The sequence below is a fragment of the Paramormyrops kingsleyae genome, chromosome 19, assembly GCF_048594095.1.
Source record: "Paramormyrops kingsleyae isolate MSU_618 chromosome 19, PKINGS_0.4, whole genome shotgun sequence".
NCBI lineage: Eukaryota > Metazoa > Chordata > Actinopteri > Osteoglossiformes > Mormyridae > Paramormyrops > Paramormyrops kingsleyae.
In genome coordinates this window covers 6281047-6294208 of record NC_132815.1, presented here as the reverse complement: position 1 = coordinate 6294208, position 13162 = coordinate 6281047, and the positions used below count along the sequence as shown (strand labels likewise).

The 13162-nt window shown below is 51.4% G+C and overlaps 1 protein-coding gene across 1 annotated transcript in view; it reads right to left on the bottom strand.

The window, feature by feature from the left end:
• The window catches only part of man1a1 (mannosidase, alpha, class 1A, member 1), a 77879-nt gene that overhangs the window by 19853 nt on the left and 44864 nt on the right, over nucleotides 1-13162 (bottom strand). Inside the window, exon 5 of the mRNA XM_023797179.2 lies at nucleotides 2030-2124. Within this exon, the coding sequence (XP_023652947.1) occupies nucleotides 2030-2124 (95 nt within the window). The remainder of the gene's footprint in view (nucleotides 1-2029; nucleotides 2125-13162) is intronic.

Here is a 13162-nt window from a genome sequence, read left to right as displayed (position 1 = left end):
GCTAATCAGAGCTGCCATTTTTCAGTGACTCCTGTGTCTGGGATTTTTGGAGATGGGACACGTGGCTGACAGCACCTGCCGCTCAGGCCAGCGTGTGATGCGACATCACCCCCCCACCGCCCACGGAAAGCCAGAGGAGCCTCACGAGGAGGGATTCCCCGGGATTCCGGCTTTAAGATGTCATCAACCACAAGGGTAACTTTACCTCCTGTTTTACAACGGTGGGTGAAATATGAGGAAACCTGTCAAGAGGCAAAGAACATGTGCTTCATAATGCAGGAGGAGGCAAGAACATCTACAGCAGCCTGAAGCAGCATCCCATACTGTGTACCCGTTTCCAGTTACATAATTCTAGCGATAAACTTGTCAATTATTTCTTCCTGTTACAAGACACAAAAGAAATGCCTGCCATTATACTTGCACTTATTCAACTCTATTTACAAACGTTTTAAAAAAAACTGTTTTAAAAATTTAGTTTCTTGTTATTTTGTCTGCTTGTTCCTCCTGAAAAGGCAGGACATGCAGGCTGATCCTGGGTCTGTGAAGCGCGTCGCACGCCAGCTCTGCAGTTACATCACTGTCAGCCGGGTCCCACAGAGGCATGGAGAGCCTGGGGCTGTTAGCAGGAGGAAAATGGGGGAACGGCAACAGTGCCACGTCCCCTCCCGAAGGTCGATCCACAGGCAACACGCGAGGAAGGGAAGGGATGGGTTACATCACGCGCGGGTGCATGCGTGTCATCACTCCCAGGGAATATCTGACAAACCAGTAATCCAGAACCAGGGGTGTATCTGGAAATTCTGGGCTCCCTGACAAAATATCGCTAATGGGAGTTTTACTGATACAATAATGTTCTGAGGATACAATGAAAAATGATTCTTCAGAAAGATAACCCAACCAGATTGTAGAGGAGGTGGGTGCAAGCAACCAGAGGAGATGGGACCAACCAATCAGATGTCTTGGTCCCGCCTCCTCTGGTTGCTTGGAACCACCTCCTCTACAAACTGATTGGTTCTCTCTCTGAACCAATCACTTCTTTTTGTTCTGCCCTCAGAACATTTTTATGCAAGTCCCATAAGCCAAAATATCACATTGGGCCCCCTTGCCCATTATATCATTTTATGTATTCAGGCACCACTGTAAAGGGTTGAGCCCCTGAATGTGCCAGAGTACCCACACCCCTACTGTGCCCCTGCCTAGAACCAAGAGCAAAGTGATACGGTCACATTCTACATTCAGGTGTGATTATTCCACTGCTGCTTAATTCCAGGGTTACGGAAGCATGTTTGGGAGTCAACTAAACGGTAAAGAATTGTCTCTGAATAAGACTTTACATCTATCTAATACAACCATGCACCCATAATCATGCAAACTCCAACATGCAAAGGCCGTGCTGATTATTCTATTTATTGGGTATAATCTGACTCGGAGAGACTTCATGGCCGTCTATTTAAATGCCTGACAAAGTCACGCTGGGTCCTTGGGAAGGAGTAGCGGTGTCATCGACTGCATCATAATCGGCGCTGAACCTTGTTCTGACGGCGGCCCAAAACTCAGAAACACAGCTGGCAAAAGCAGGTTGGCGGGAGACGGGGGAGGACATGCACTCTGCACCGGGGTAGATGGGGGGGGGGGGGGGGGGGCAAACACTGTCTCTTCCTTTTCCCCCTAAAGCTGGCAGCTCTGATTTTAACAATGGTGCTTGGATTTCAAACACCAGAGCGAAGAGAGCCATGAATCCCTGTGGAGACCCCCCCCGCCCTCACCCACACACCCCTCCCAAGCGGCATGAGCACAGCAGCCCCCCCGGTGAGGCAGCAGACCGGGCTCGTTGATGAGAGCTGGCAAGCTGGGCCACAGTCTGCCTGTTACTGGGAATTTTTGCTTGTTTTTTTGTTATACGGTGACTCAGGGCTCTGCAGCCAGGCGGCAGGAAAGGCTGGAAGCGGAGAAAGGTGCCATTTCTCTGCAGGACTGATAGACAGCGGCAGAGCAGTGCAGCTAGGGGGCAGCATCGGGTGCTACTGACCTCTTCATGTTCAGGAGCGCCCAGGGGATGCCAGTGGGGGTCTTGAAGGCTGGCAGAAGTTTCTCCCCCAGCTCTACTGCCTTCTTCCTGTATACCTGACGAGAGAGATGAGTGTCTTTAGCAAGGTAGCCCCACCCACCCCCAGGCCCCGCCCACTGACTGCTGGTAGCCCCGCCCACCCCTGCTCTAAGCCCACTGACAGCCGGTGGGAAGGTCCTGATGGCCCCGCCCACTCTCAGCCCCGCCCACTCCCAGCCCCACCACTCACACAATCTCAAGTGAAACAATCCCGCCTGTCTGATAAGGAGACAAATAGGGACTCGATCAGCTGCTGTTACCTGGTCTGCCCAAAAAGTCATACTCAGGCACATTGCAGAGTAATCTCAGTACTTAAGAGTACAGTATTACACTGTGCGTGGGCAGTTTCTCAGATACACACAGCCGGTACTGGATAGGATCCACTTCTGCCTCCAGAACTGCTTAAAGCCTAAAAAAGTTTTGCCTTCAGAGAAGCTGTTCCGCACGCCGCCGCTGTACAGAGCCGTTACTCCTGCACTGTGGCCTCCCCAGTTACTTTAACGAGTCTCCTCTGACCTCGCTCAATAACAAGGTGTTTTCAGCCACAGAAATACCATTAACTGGATGTTGTTGGATCATCACGCCGATCTCAGTAAACTCTGCACAGCAGCGTGTGAGAATCCCAGGCGGGCGCCCGTTTCGAAGATGCCGGAAGCGCCGTGTAACATTTGTTACGTGTTTCCAACCAGACCCCAGGGTAAGCAATGAGTCTGGCTAAGGCCGACAAAGTGAACTGGAAACCAAACGTTATGAAAAGCCCTCAGAGAAACCAGTGGGACGGAGCCCCTCACTGGCCCACGAGGCGAGGGAAGGGGGCTGTTTAAAAAAAGATAACCTGTCAAACAACTAAGGAATGAGGTGCCAGTCACTCAGAAATAATTAAATCCCTCTTTTTTACAGGGCTGGGTAAAACCGATAAAGCCAGACCAACTGGAAGGTGAGTTCAGCAGAGCATTCAGGAGAGGAGTCTGCATTAAGCAGGCTCTGAACAGAAGCAGACCCCCCCCAACCAGCTCATTGTATCGACACTGTATTTCAGGTCAGCGCCCACTTTGTGATGACTGGGTGCCGCATTGATGCTTTGCGATGACGCAGCCTGCTTTTGCCGTCCTTGACAGCTTGGAAAGAGGTCGGCACCGGCCCCCCCGGGGAATCCCAGGCTTCCCCCATGCCTCATGGGCGTCTCCCCCCCCGCCGGGGCCTCTGTGGGTGAGCACCTGCTAAGACATAGAAGCCCCCTCCCCATCGGTCGCTAATCGCTATGTCCCACCGCAAGGTCAGCCTGAGACCGTTACATTCTCAGGCGGGACTGTCCCTTCCAATTTATATGATAAATGTTTTTAATAAAACTGGAAAGCAAATCGAATAAGCCCCCCCCTCCCCATTTTCAAAGCAGGCAGTGAACCTTTGCCGGGGTTTAATGTGCGATTAAACGGGCACTTTGAGCAGCTCGAGACGCCGGGCGACACGGCTGCCGGAAGGGGCCGGAAAGGGCTGGCGATGGCCGTCTTCCTTCGCCAGTCACGGCCGCCCGGCAGGTGCCAGTAAATGCAGCCTTTTACAGAAGAGGGGTCGCCGTCACCCCCGCGCCCCTGCGAGGGCGTGGCAGAGCACCCCCGCGCCTGCTCTCCGGGGCCTCTGAGGGTGCTGATCTGATCCGCCACTGCTGAGCAGGCGGACAGGTCTATCCCGGGTCTGTGTGACAGAGCTCCCCCACACCGTCCTGCTGTCAGGGAGCAGCGGCTAACAGCCCACGGCAGGTGTGGAGAACCGGCAGCTAAGGAAGACGAATGGCTGCATCACGTCTTAGAGGACGGGGGACAAACAGCCCAGCCGGAGGGAAGAGGGGCCGAAGCAGCAGGCGCCCGGGGTCACGCGCAGAAACGGACACCCTCCAGAGGACGGAACGTGGGTGCGGACGCGGACCACCAGCTGCACTGCCAGTGGGCCGACATCATGCCGCCCGGAAAGCCGTCCAATCACAAGCGGTCCGGCTTGCTGCAGTGATACCGAATTAATGGCATGCACTGGGGGAAGCGTCTCCGTCAGTGCAGCTAGGAGGCGCGCTGCTGCACCCTTAACGATGCGGCGCAGCATTGCTGTCTGGGGGGGGGGGGGGCACACTGTGGCAGAAGGGCACTTGGAGGCAATTACAGCACTCATTTGCAGGGATTTATATCTAGTCAGCACAGAGGACTGGCAATACAACCACAACTATCCCCCCCCCCCCCACGCTCAAGCCCCCAGCGGGTAATTTACTGGGAACTCTCTGGAGAGATGGTGTGAGCAAAAATTGAGGGGGAGAGAGAGGAGGTGAGCGGGTGCAGGAATTCTCCCCAAAACACCCAGGCGGGAAGCACAGGGCGCCCTCACAGTAGGTGACCCCCCCCAAGTCCAGGTTGTTTGGCTAGTCTGATCGCTCCGTACCGGGCTCCGGCCCGCTTGAAGAGGTGGGCCCCGGCACGGTTCAGTTCGACATGCCATCGATGATGCCGCTGGCACACGCATGCAGACAGATGCACTACACATGAACTGGACCTGGAAGGAGTGGATCGGGTCGGCTGTACAGATCGGGAAATGACATTTATGAAATGGTGGCAAAGGGATGACTTTGGTCTACAGCAGAGGTGCAGTGTTTGCAGGAAACCTGAGCTTCTTACACGTGCAGCATGATTAAATGAAAATCGCTGCGTTTTGTACTCGATAAATCTTTGAGGGCTGTGTGTCATCACGGCCAAAATGACTCCACACAATAAGGACATTAAATAATGAACTCCATTGTGCTGTGCGATAGCGCTATTCTTCCTATGACTGCCTCTAAACAGAAAAAGTCGCACGATAATGAGGGAAGCGTGCTCAGGCCCCGAACGTTAAGCGCAATGTGAGCACAGCCCAGCGGGGGCAGCGGAGAGGGACAGTCATGCTTGAGCACGGTAGAAGGCGACTGGGCCAAGTGTGAGCATGCTGTGAAACACCCAGACCCGGGTTCTTCTCCGGGACTGTTGGAGCAGGATCCTTCATGCGGGCGACCATCGGCTCAGTGATTCCAAGATGACCTTACTCTGTTACCCGGGGGTGCTGTGCTGACTGAGCATCTGATTAATGATTAAGGCTCCGCCCACGTCCCGCCCCGAGACACATCCAGAGGCGTAAGGGGCATGATAACACAAGCAACGTAGGACATGAGAAGGCAGCTTCCTCAAGTCTTGCGCCACGCCCAGGGGAGGGGTCGTCCGGCACATCGCAGCGGGATTCTCCTCCCCACAAACAGATCTGCCACCGAGTCCCTCATCAATTACAGGAGTTGCGAAATAAGGTGGGGGGGGGCACTAAAAAACCACAACAAAGAGCTCATTACCGGCTTGCGCGCGCCGGCGTGTATCGATCGGACAACGTGCCAGCAAAGGCGCTGCTGCTCCGCTGCTCGCTGTGATGACTGTGTCTCGGCTGTCAGGCCAGACGCTGCGATGAGTCTCTTCTGCGCTGCCGACGGCGCTGCGGTCCGTCTTAGAGACCGCCGCCCCTGCGCGGCCATTGATTAGCAGCGAATCAGAGCGGATGTCCTTATCGCAGCCTGGACGCCTTGGAGGACGCGCGGGCCAGCTGGGGGGGGGGGGGGGGCTCCGCTGCATGCGGGACACGAGGCGGGTTGCTAATAGAAAAACAGTCAATGCTGGCACTTTGATCCGACGCCGCAGAAGCATCAGCTAAACACACGGAATGATAACCATGAGCTTGGGCTCTAATGACCCGTCTCCACGGTCGAAATCAACAGATCCAGTGCACACTGTGGCCGGGATTCAGAGGCTCCTCGGATTTCTCCCAAGCGAACGTCTGTCAGGGACCATAAAGTGGCCCTGGTTCTTCGGAACCAGGCCCAAGCTCCCTCACCAATCACCCGTTTGTGAAATATCACACGCAAGGCATCCTGCCACACGAGCGATATGAGAAGTGCGACATGAAACACAACCCCATAAAGGTGGGGGGGGGAGACACCAATAAGGCATAAGGGCGATATGAGCGTGAGAGCAGAACAGCCTACGCTCCTCCCAGAGATGAAAACCCCCCTCAGTGCAAACATTATACGGCCCAAAGGGAAAAACGCACGCAATACCAGCTGCAGTTTCAGCCACGATGAATGTTTTTGTTTTTGTACGAAATATTGTAAATTAAAGATGGCCCTTAAAGAGCCAGGCACCCAATTTTATACCTTTTTCAGTTAATAAACTGGGAGCTGATCTGACACATGTCAAGCCCCCCCGCGACACCCCCCCCCACCCCAGGTGATGGAGGTTTGCACTGTGGAGCCTGCGGGACTGATCTGGCCGGAAACTAGTAACTTGGGTCAGGTGGAGGGTCGGGGGCTGAGGGTACCCCCAGATCGCTGGCTGGTCGGCCTGCTCAGTCCCCTGAGGGTCATGACCCCGTGGGTGATCGCACGCCCTGAACCCAGGGGCACATGGGAACCACTGAGTAGCTGCTGGCTGCCACCAGCCCGTGAGACATGAATGGTGATAAATGATAATTACAGCCTGTAAAACAGGCTGGGAGGAGCACAGGCAGCAATGAGAGCCTTTCAGCTCCCAAAGGATCATAATTTCATGCAAATCCTTTAAATGCTCGAGAGCACTAGAACAGGACAAACCCGAAACCGCACCTCGAGTCTCAGCCGCCGGAGCACTTCACCTGCGCTTGGAGTTGGAGCCGAGACCGGAATAGCGAGATTCACACACGGAACTGCATCAGCTGCGAGAGGCCGTGTGACAGAGCGGGGAGCTGAGAGCAGCACGTCCAGCAGTGGACGGAGCCTCCCGCTCCATTGTGCTCTCTAACCCCCACCGGCGAGGGAGGCGGACCGCAAAGCCCAATCAGGGTGAAACCAACAAGCATTCATGCAAACATCCATCCATCCATGTACCCAAAGATATAAACATACCTCCATATATCCAAGCATCCATCCATGCATAATAATAATAATAATAATAATAATAATAATAATAAAATAAATAATAAAATAATAATAATAATAATAATAATAATAATAATAATAATAATAATAATAATAATAATAATAATAATACTACAGTGGTACTTCGGTTCTCAAACTTAATCCGTTCCGGACTCCGGATCGAATCCTAAAAAGTCCGAGTTCTATCAAATTTTTCCCATAAGAAATAATGGAAAACCAATTCATTGGTTCCCGGCACCCCCAAATTACACCTAAATATGTTGTTTGTTTTTTTTAGCATTTAAACACAAAATGAACAGGATAAAACAAGAGCAGCATTTTTTTCTTAATGGCTTCCAAAACGATAAAGATCTTATCCCAACATTACCCCTGTCCTGCCCCAATCGTCCGTTCCTTCCGTGTGCCACGCCCCCTCGTTAACCTCGTGTGGGATCCCCATGTGATCAGCTGTTTCTGGCTGTTGTCATTAGTCCTCTGCATTAAGTCCACGTTTCAGTTTGCTTCCCCAGTCCGGTCATTGGGTGCGTTCGACTTGCTTACAGCGCTGGCTTAAAGCAACGCATTCTGATCCTGATGCAATGCATTGCGGTTAGATGCATTGCGACCTCTCACCCGGCTGCACAAACTGGAACCGCCTCCGTGACGACACACCTTTGCCCTTATTGGCTGAAGAGTTTAGTTACACGTTTGTATCCCAGGTAGTTCCGATGCGTAATCTGCTGTTTCTCCCGAATATCACGTAAAGCAGTGAGAGCTGGTTTTCAGTTAATTTACCTGGTAAAATAAAGTTTAAATAAATGACATAAATGCTGTAATAATACACGTAAGTTAGTGATTTATTTATTGTTAGTTACTGTAATGTTGCGCTGCTTTATTTGGTTAATCGTCCAGTCTGTGAAGAAGGCATTCAAGTAAGAATTGCATTGTAGTATGACTCATTTCCTGGCGCGTACAATTTATATTAGGTCAGCGTTCACGGTTTGACTTCTGATATTCAGATCGAGTTCTAGGTCAAACTGGTTTGTTCGACTTTCAAGAAATTTGAGTTCTAGTGACTTCGAGAACCGAGGTACCACTGTAACAACAATAAAATAATACTATCAATTATTTATTGTTATTGTTATTATTGTTGTTGTTAATAATGAGAAAAAATAATTATAATAATAACTGATATTTCATTGATCTCCATGGGGAAATTCTCTTTGTAGGCGAGAGCAAGCTGGCCGTGAAGGACAGCCACCTGTGGGGGGGGGGGTTAAGGGCCCTGCTGATCATAGGCGCAGTGGCTTAGATCACTGAGCCACAAACTGCCCCCAATCCATCCATGCATCCATCCATTAGGGCTGCAGTCCATCAGCACACCTCATTCCAATAACCCCCGCAGCACACTTCCAAAGCTCACTCAGGGACGCGTCCACGTCAATTGCCACTCGGGTGACAAGGCGGCAGCTTAAAAGCAGAGTGACTTTTCAGGGTCACACCTCTGGCCATGCCCATCCCAGATGGGCATGAGGCCGTTTCAGCTCTAACTTTGATAAAGACCCGCAGCGACCTTAAAGAACAGGCTGACGAAGAAGAAAGAGTTCGGGGGTGTGAGGTCCTGGAAGGGAACTGCAGAACCAAGCAGGCTGTCAGAGCAGAAGCCTTCAGATCTCATGCGGCCCTGTCCTTTTAAAGACCTTGCAGAAAGTAACTTTTAAAGAAGCGGCATGACGAGGCGGCACAGGTCGCGATGGCACCATCAGGCTTCGACATGCTGATATAATGTGCATCTACGCGGCTAAGCTGATGTAAGCGGGATGCAACCCGACATTTTGGTAAACAGACCAAGCTGGCAATAAATATTAACGAGGCTCCCTGGAGGAGATGGTGGACTTCAGGCCACTCCTTTCCTGCGGGGGCCCGAATCCCAGCAGCATCACCCTTTATTCTCCCCCCCCCCCCCATCCCTGGCATTCCGCCCTCAGGATGTGGATCTTATCATCCACCGTGAAGCTGGGGCGAGATCACAAACATCTCCGCCACCCTTACTGGTTCACCGCGTCTACTGGGGGCGAAGGGGAGAATATAGGAGGCTTCACCTCAACACCTAGCATGATGGGCAAACGGGATGGAGCTGCCCCCCCCCCCCCCCCCCAGTGTTTCCCAGGAAATGGGGCGGTGTTGACGGAACGTCGGGCTTCGCGTGGGAAGAGGCCTGCGGGGCTGCTAACAAGAATGCCAGAACAGTCCGGAATATAATCCCCTCCAGTGAAAACTGGGGGGGGGGGGGGAAGAAGTGCAGGATACATCCAGAAAGAAAACAATGGGAAATGGGGGTTGAAACAATCAGAAATAAGTTGAGGAGAGACCGCCAGGCTCTACAGCAAAGTGTTAATTCATTGTGGGGGGGGGGTTTTCTGGGAGGAGGAGGAGGATGACATGGTGCGACCTGCCAAGTCGCCTCCGGATAGTCGGCCAATAGCGCCGAGATACTCTGCAGTGGGCTGGCCAGCTGCTCCACACGGCCGACACCACTAACCGCGCTCCCCCTGAGCATACTGGGGCCAAACGGGACACTGATCGCATCCAAAAGGCCGGGATGAAGAGGGATAACTGGGACTCGCCAGGCAGCGAGCGCCGAAATATGAAACAAACGGGGACCTGTCGGGGGTCCGCCCCGTTTTCAGTAACGACCTGCTGGCGGACACCCAGAAGAGGTTTTGCTGTCATTTACTGAATCAATAAGCCCAACCAAAGCAGAAGGTGTATGCAGACGCTCAGAAACTCGGTTCGCCACGCCCACCGGTAATTACGAATCAAAATGTGCATCGATTTTCGGTCTCTCGGCATGACTCCCGGCCTAATGCACAGCCTCGTTTGCGCGGGTCGAGCTGGGCCACATCCCTCTGTCCGCCACGGAAACGGATGTTACTCGATGTTGCAGGGTGGCAAAACAAAAACAAAGAAACAAAAGGTCGCCGATTCAGATTGGGGCTGATGGGGCCTCGATTCCAAAGTCTGACAAACATTCTGTGTACATAGTAAAGCCTCTGCCTGACATCAGACGATTGCTTGTTTGAGGCCCAGACTTGCAGAATAGTCACATGTCCCTCAGCAAGGCCCTTAACCTGGCAAAAAGCCCCAGGGGTACCGGGTAAATGGCTGACCATGTGCTCGGTTCCCAAACTGATCTGAATATGTGTCTCTCAAAGAAGAGCAAGACTGGGGGAAAAAAAGCACAATGTACTTGTGCAAATGGCAAATAAAGCGTCACTGCATTTTTCATTTCAATAGAATGTGCGATTCATATGCAGGCACCTTACCATTTTTTAGTAACATCGTACATTTCAAATACAAAAGAGCAAATGGCTCTTTAATCCTATCAAGCACCAGGCTGTCGTTGAGGACATTGAAATGGTTGTCTTTTTTTGTGCGTCTCTCTCTTTGTATGTTGTGATGTTCTGTAATATGTTTTTATATAAAGCAACAATGCACTACGCCCCAGCCACATTTCCCCATGGGGAAAAGAAAGCTTAATCTAAAAATCTAAATCTAAAATGAAAAATGCAATGAGGCTTTATTTGCCATTTCACATACAGCATAGTACATGCTTTTGGTTCTAGACCAAAGCCACTATGACTTTGTTCTGAGCTGGGCTGTGTGTGCAAACTGCAGAGCTGTGAGTCACATAAGGCGCTGTGAACTCCTGCCCACAAGGGCGCCCAAGGGTACAACAGCAGCCCCTCAGCCGCTCCCAATCCGCATGTATTCTGGCTGGGAAACAGTGGCAGCATGGATACCCGGAAGGAGATTCCGGCACGATGGGGTCACAAGGGGCAGACTGAATGGGCTCTGGAGGAGCGAAGCCACTCGAGGCACAGATGGACGACAGTGGTGTGTGAAGACCTCTTGATTACCAATGAAAGCTTGGCGATTCAGGCCTGAGTGCGAATCGTCAAAGACTGTTTACCCGCTTTCACGACGACGGTACTCATGGAAACAAGGACCAGCTGTGCCACCCACAGAGGGGGGGAGAGAATGACGACGCTATCGGTTTGGGTGGTTTACAAGCTGAGGGTCGTACTCTACAGAACACCTTCAACCGTAATCCCTCAGAATAAATTGCGGTATGGCCGACCCATTCCGGGCTTCTGGTCATCTGGAACGCGATGGGGGCACTATGGCGCCTAGTCGGAATGAGTCCCACCATTCCCATCATCCCACCGCAGATCCGGGACCCGACCCCAGAGCAGCTTCTCGCTCGTTTCCAGTGCATCACCACCCAACTTGTGTGACCTCCATGACACGCCCCCCCCCCCACCCCCCACAGGTGCTGCAACTGCGCTCACATACAAAGGATAGATTATTTAATCAGAAAAACCACATACAAAACACAAATTCATAATATGTATCACAGTCCTATTCCTACGGATCATAAACGTGGGATTATTACACCCAGGTCCAACCTTCCACGGCGACACCTTCCGCGCAGACAGTATCAGCCAGGACAATCTCAGGCTTATCCAATAAAGGTATCGTGTGCCCAGAGGTGCTGACGGTGACCCCTGTCACCCTCGGGCTGGCAAACTTGTGATTGAAAGCACTTTACTTAATGCGTTTCCAAGCAGCGGGTTTTGGGTGGGGCGGCGGGGGGCTATTTCCCTGAACTGAAAACCGCCAGCCAAAAAACAACAAAGGGATTGCCGTCGTAAAAATGGCTTTACATTAGTGCGACAGCCTCCGCGGAAAAAATAAAACCCTGATGAAAGGAATGCGCCCAATATGGCTGAGAGGGAAATCAAAGGGAGCCACAGGGAGAAGAGCTAAAAAAAATCAAATTAATAAAAAAAGCCATGAAACCAGCTAGCAGTAGCTAGGTAATTCGGCAGCCAAAAGGCAACTGCCTGATCTGCCTGTAGCTAGAGCTGGTCCGGCATGCAAGTATTATACTGTGTTGTTCCGATGATGCTTCGCTTAAGTATTATTATTATTTTCACGCGGATAACAGATCAGCCACACTCAGGATAATACGCACAGAGCCACTTATTTCAGGAAGCTATCCAGTAGGTTGGGGCCATATTATGGTAATACTGTGTACCGCGGTGTTCTGAAGCCAAATTTTGGCCCCCCATGATAAAATATGCTGTTTGGCAAAATGTACCACCCCGAGATTTGAAAATACCCGAATAGTGATACTTTTGAAAATATAAATGTATGTATAAAAAATATTATGTCGGTATAATGTCTAGACACCATGGTCTACAATCTAGCCTACTATCCAGCGACGGACATAGAACTGCGAGCAGTGTCTGGCACTCATTGGGTTAAATATTTTGGTGAGGCAGTCCAGTCGTGTGAGAAGCTAAATGAAGGTTGTGGGTACAGGTTCCCAAAGGAGTGCTTGGTCCTCCCAGTAAAGGACGTCCAGATCCGAAGCGTTTCATTACAGCACCAGCTGAAGCGGCGATCTGCTAAACGGAGAGTGGCTAACTCAATTTAGCTAAAAGCCGCTGAACAACTGTCACATCTAAACGGCCTTTGCTACGAGAGAGCCTGTTGCCTTTCAAGCTAATCCTGGTAAATCAGCTCACCATCTGGCTAAATTAACAGCAAAACTACCGGGATTTGTAAAATTAAAGACATTATCACTTACGCCAACAAAGGCCAAAGCAATCAAACCAATAAACAAACTAAGTAGTTAAAGCAACAGGTCTTATAGTATTAGCGGTCTGGCTCATTTATGGAATTTAATGCGAGATACAACAGACATTTAGCAAATCCTTCACATGGTCAGACCACTGGGTACATCCGGGCCGGACTGGAGCATATGGAACACAGGAGCCAGCAGAGCATGTGCGGCTAGTCCCCGGCAGCCGTTTGTATCAGATCCCTGTAGCTGTCGGAAGATCTTCCCGCCCCGAGCCAAAGCATCATTGCATGCAGGACCAGCTCTAACTACAGGCAGCCCAGGCAGTTGCCTTTCAGCTGCCGAATTACCTGCTACGCGGAGGATGTAAAATGATCAGTTTTCTTGGTAGGGGGCCTCCCAAGTAAAACCATGCCTAGAGTCCCCGCTTGCCTAATTGATAGTTCCAAGGTTCTAT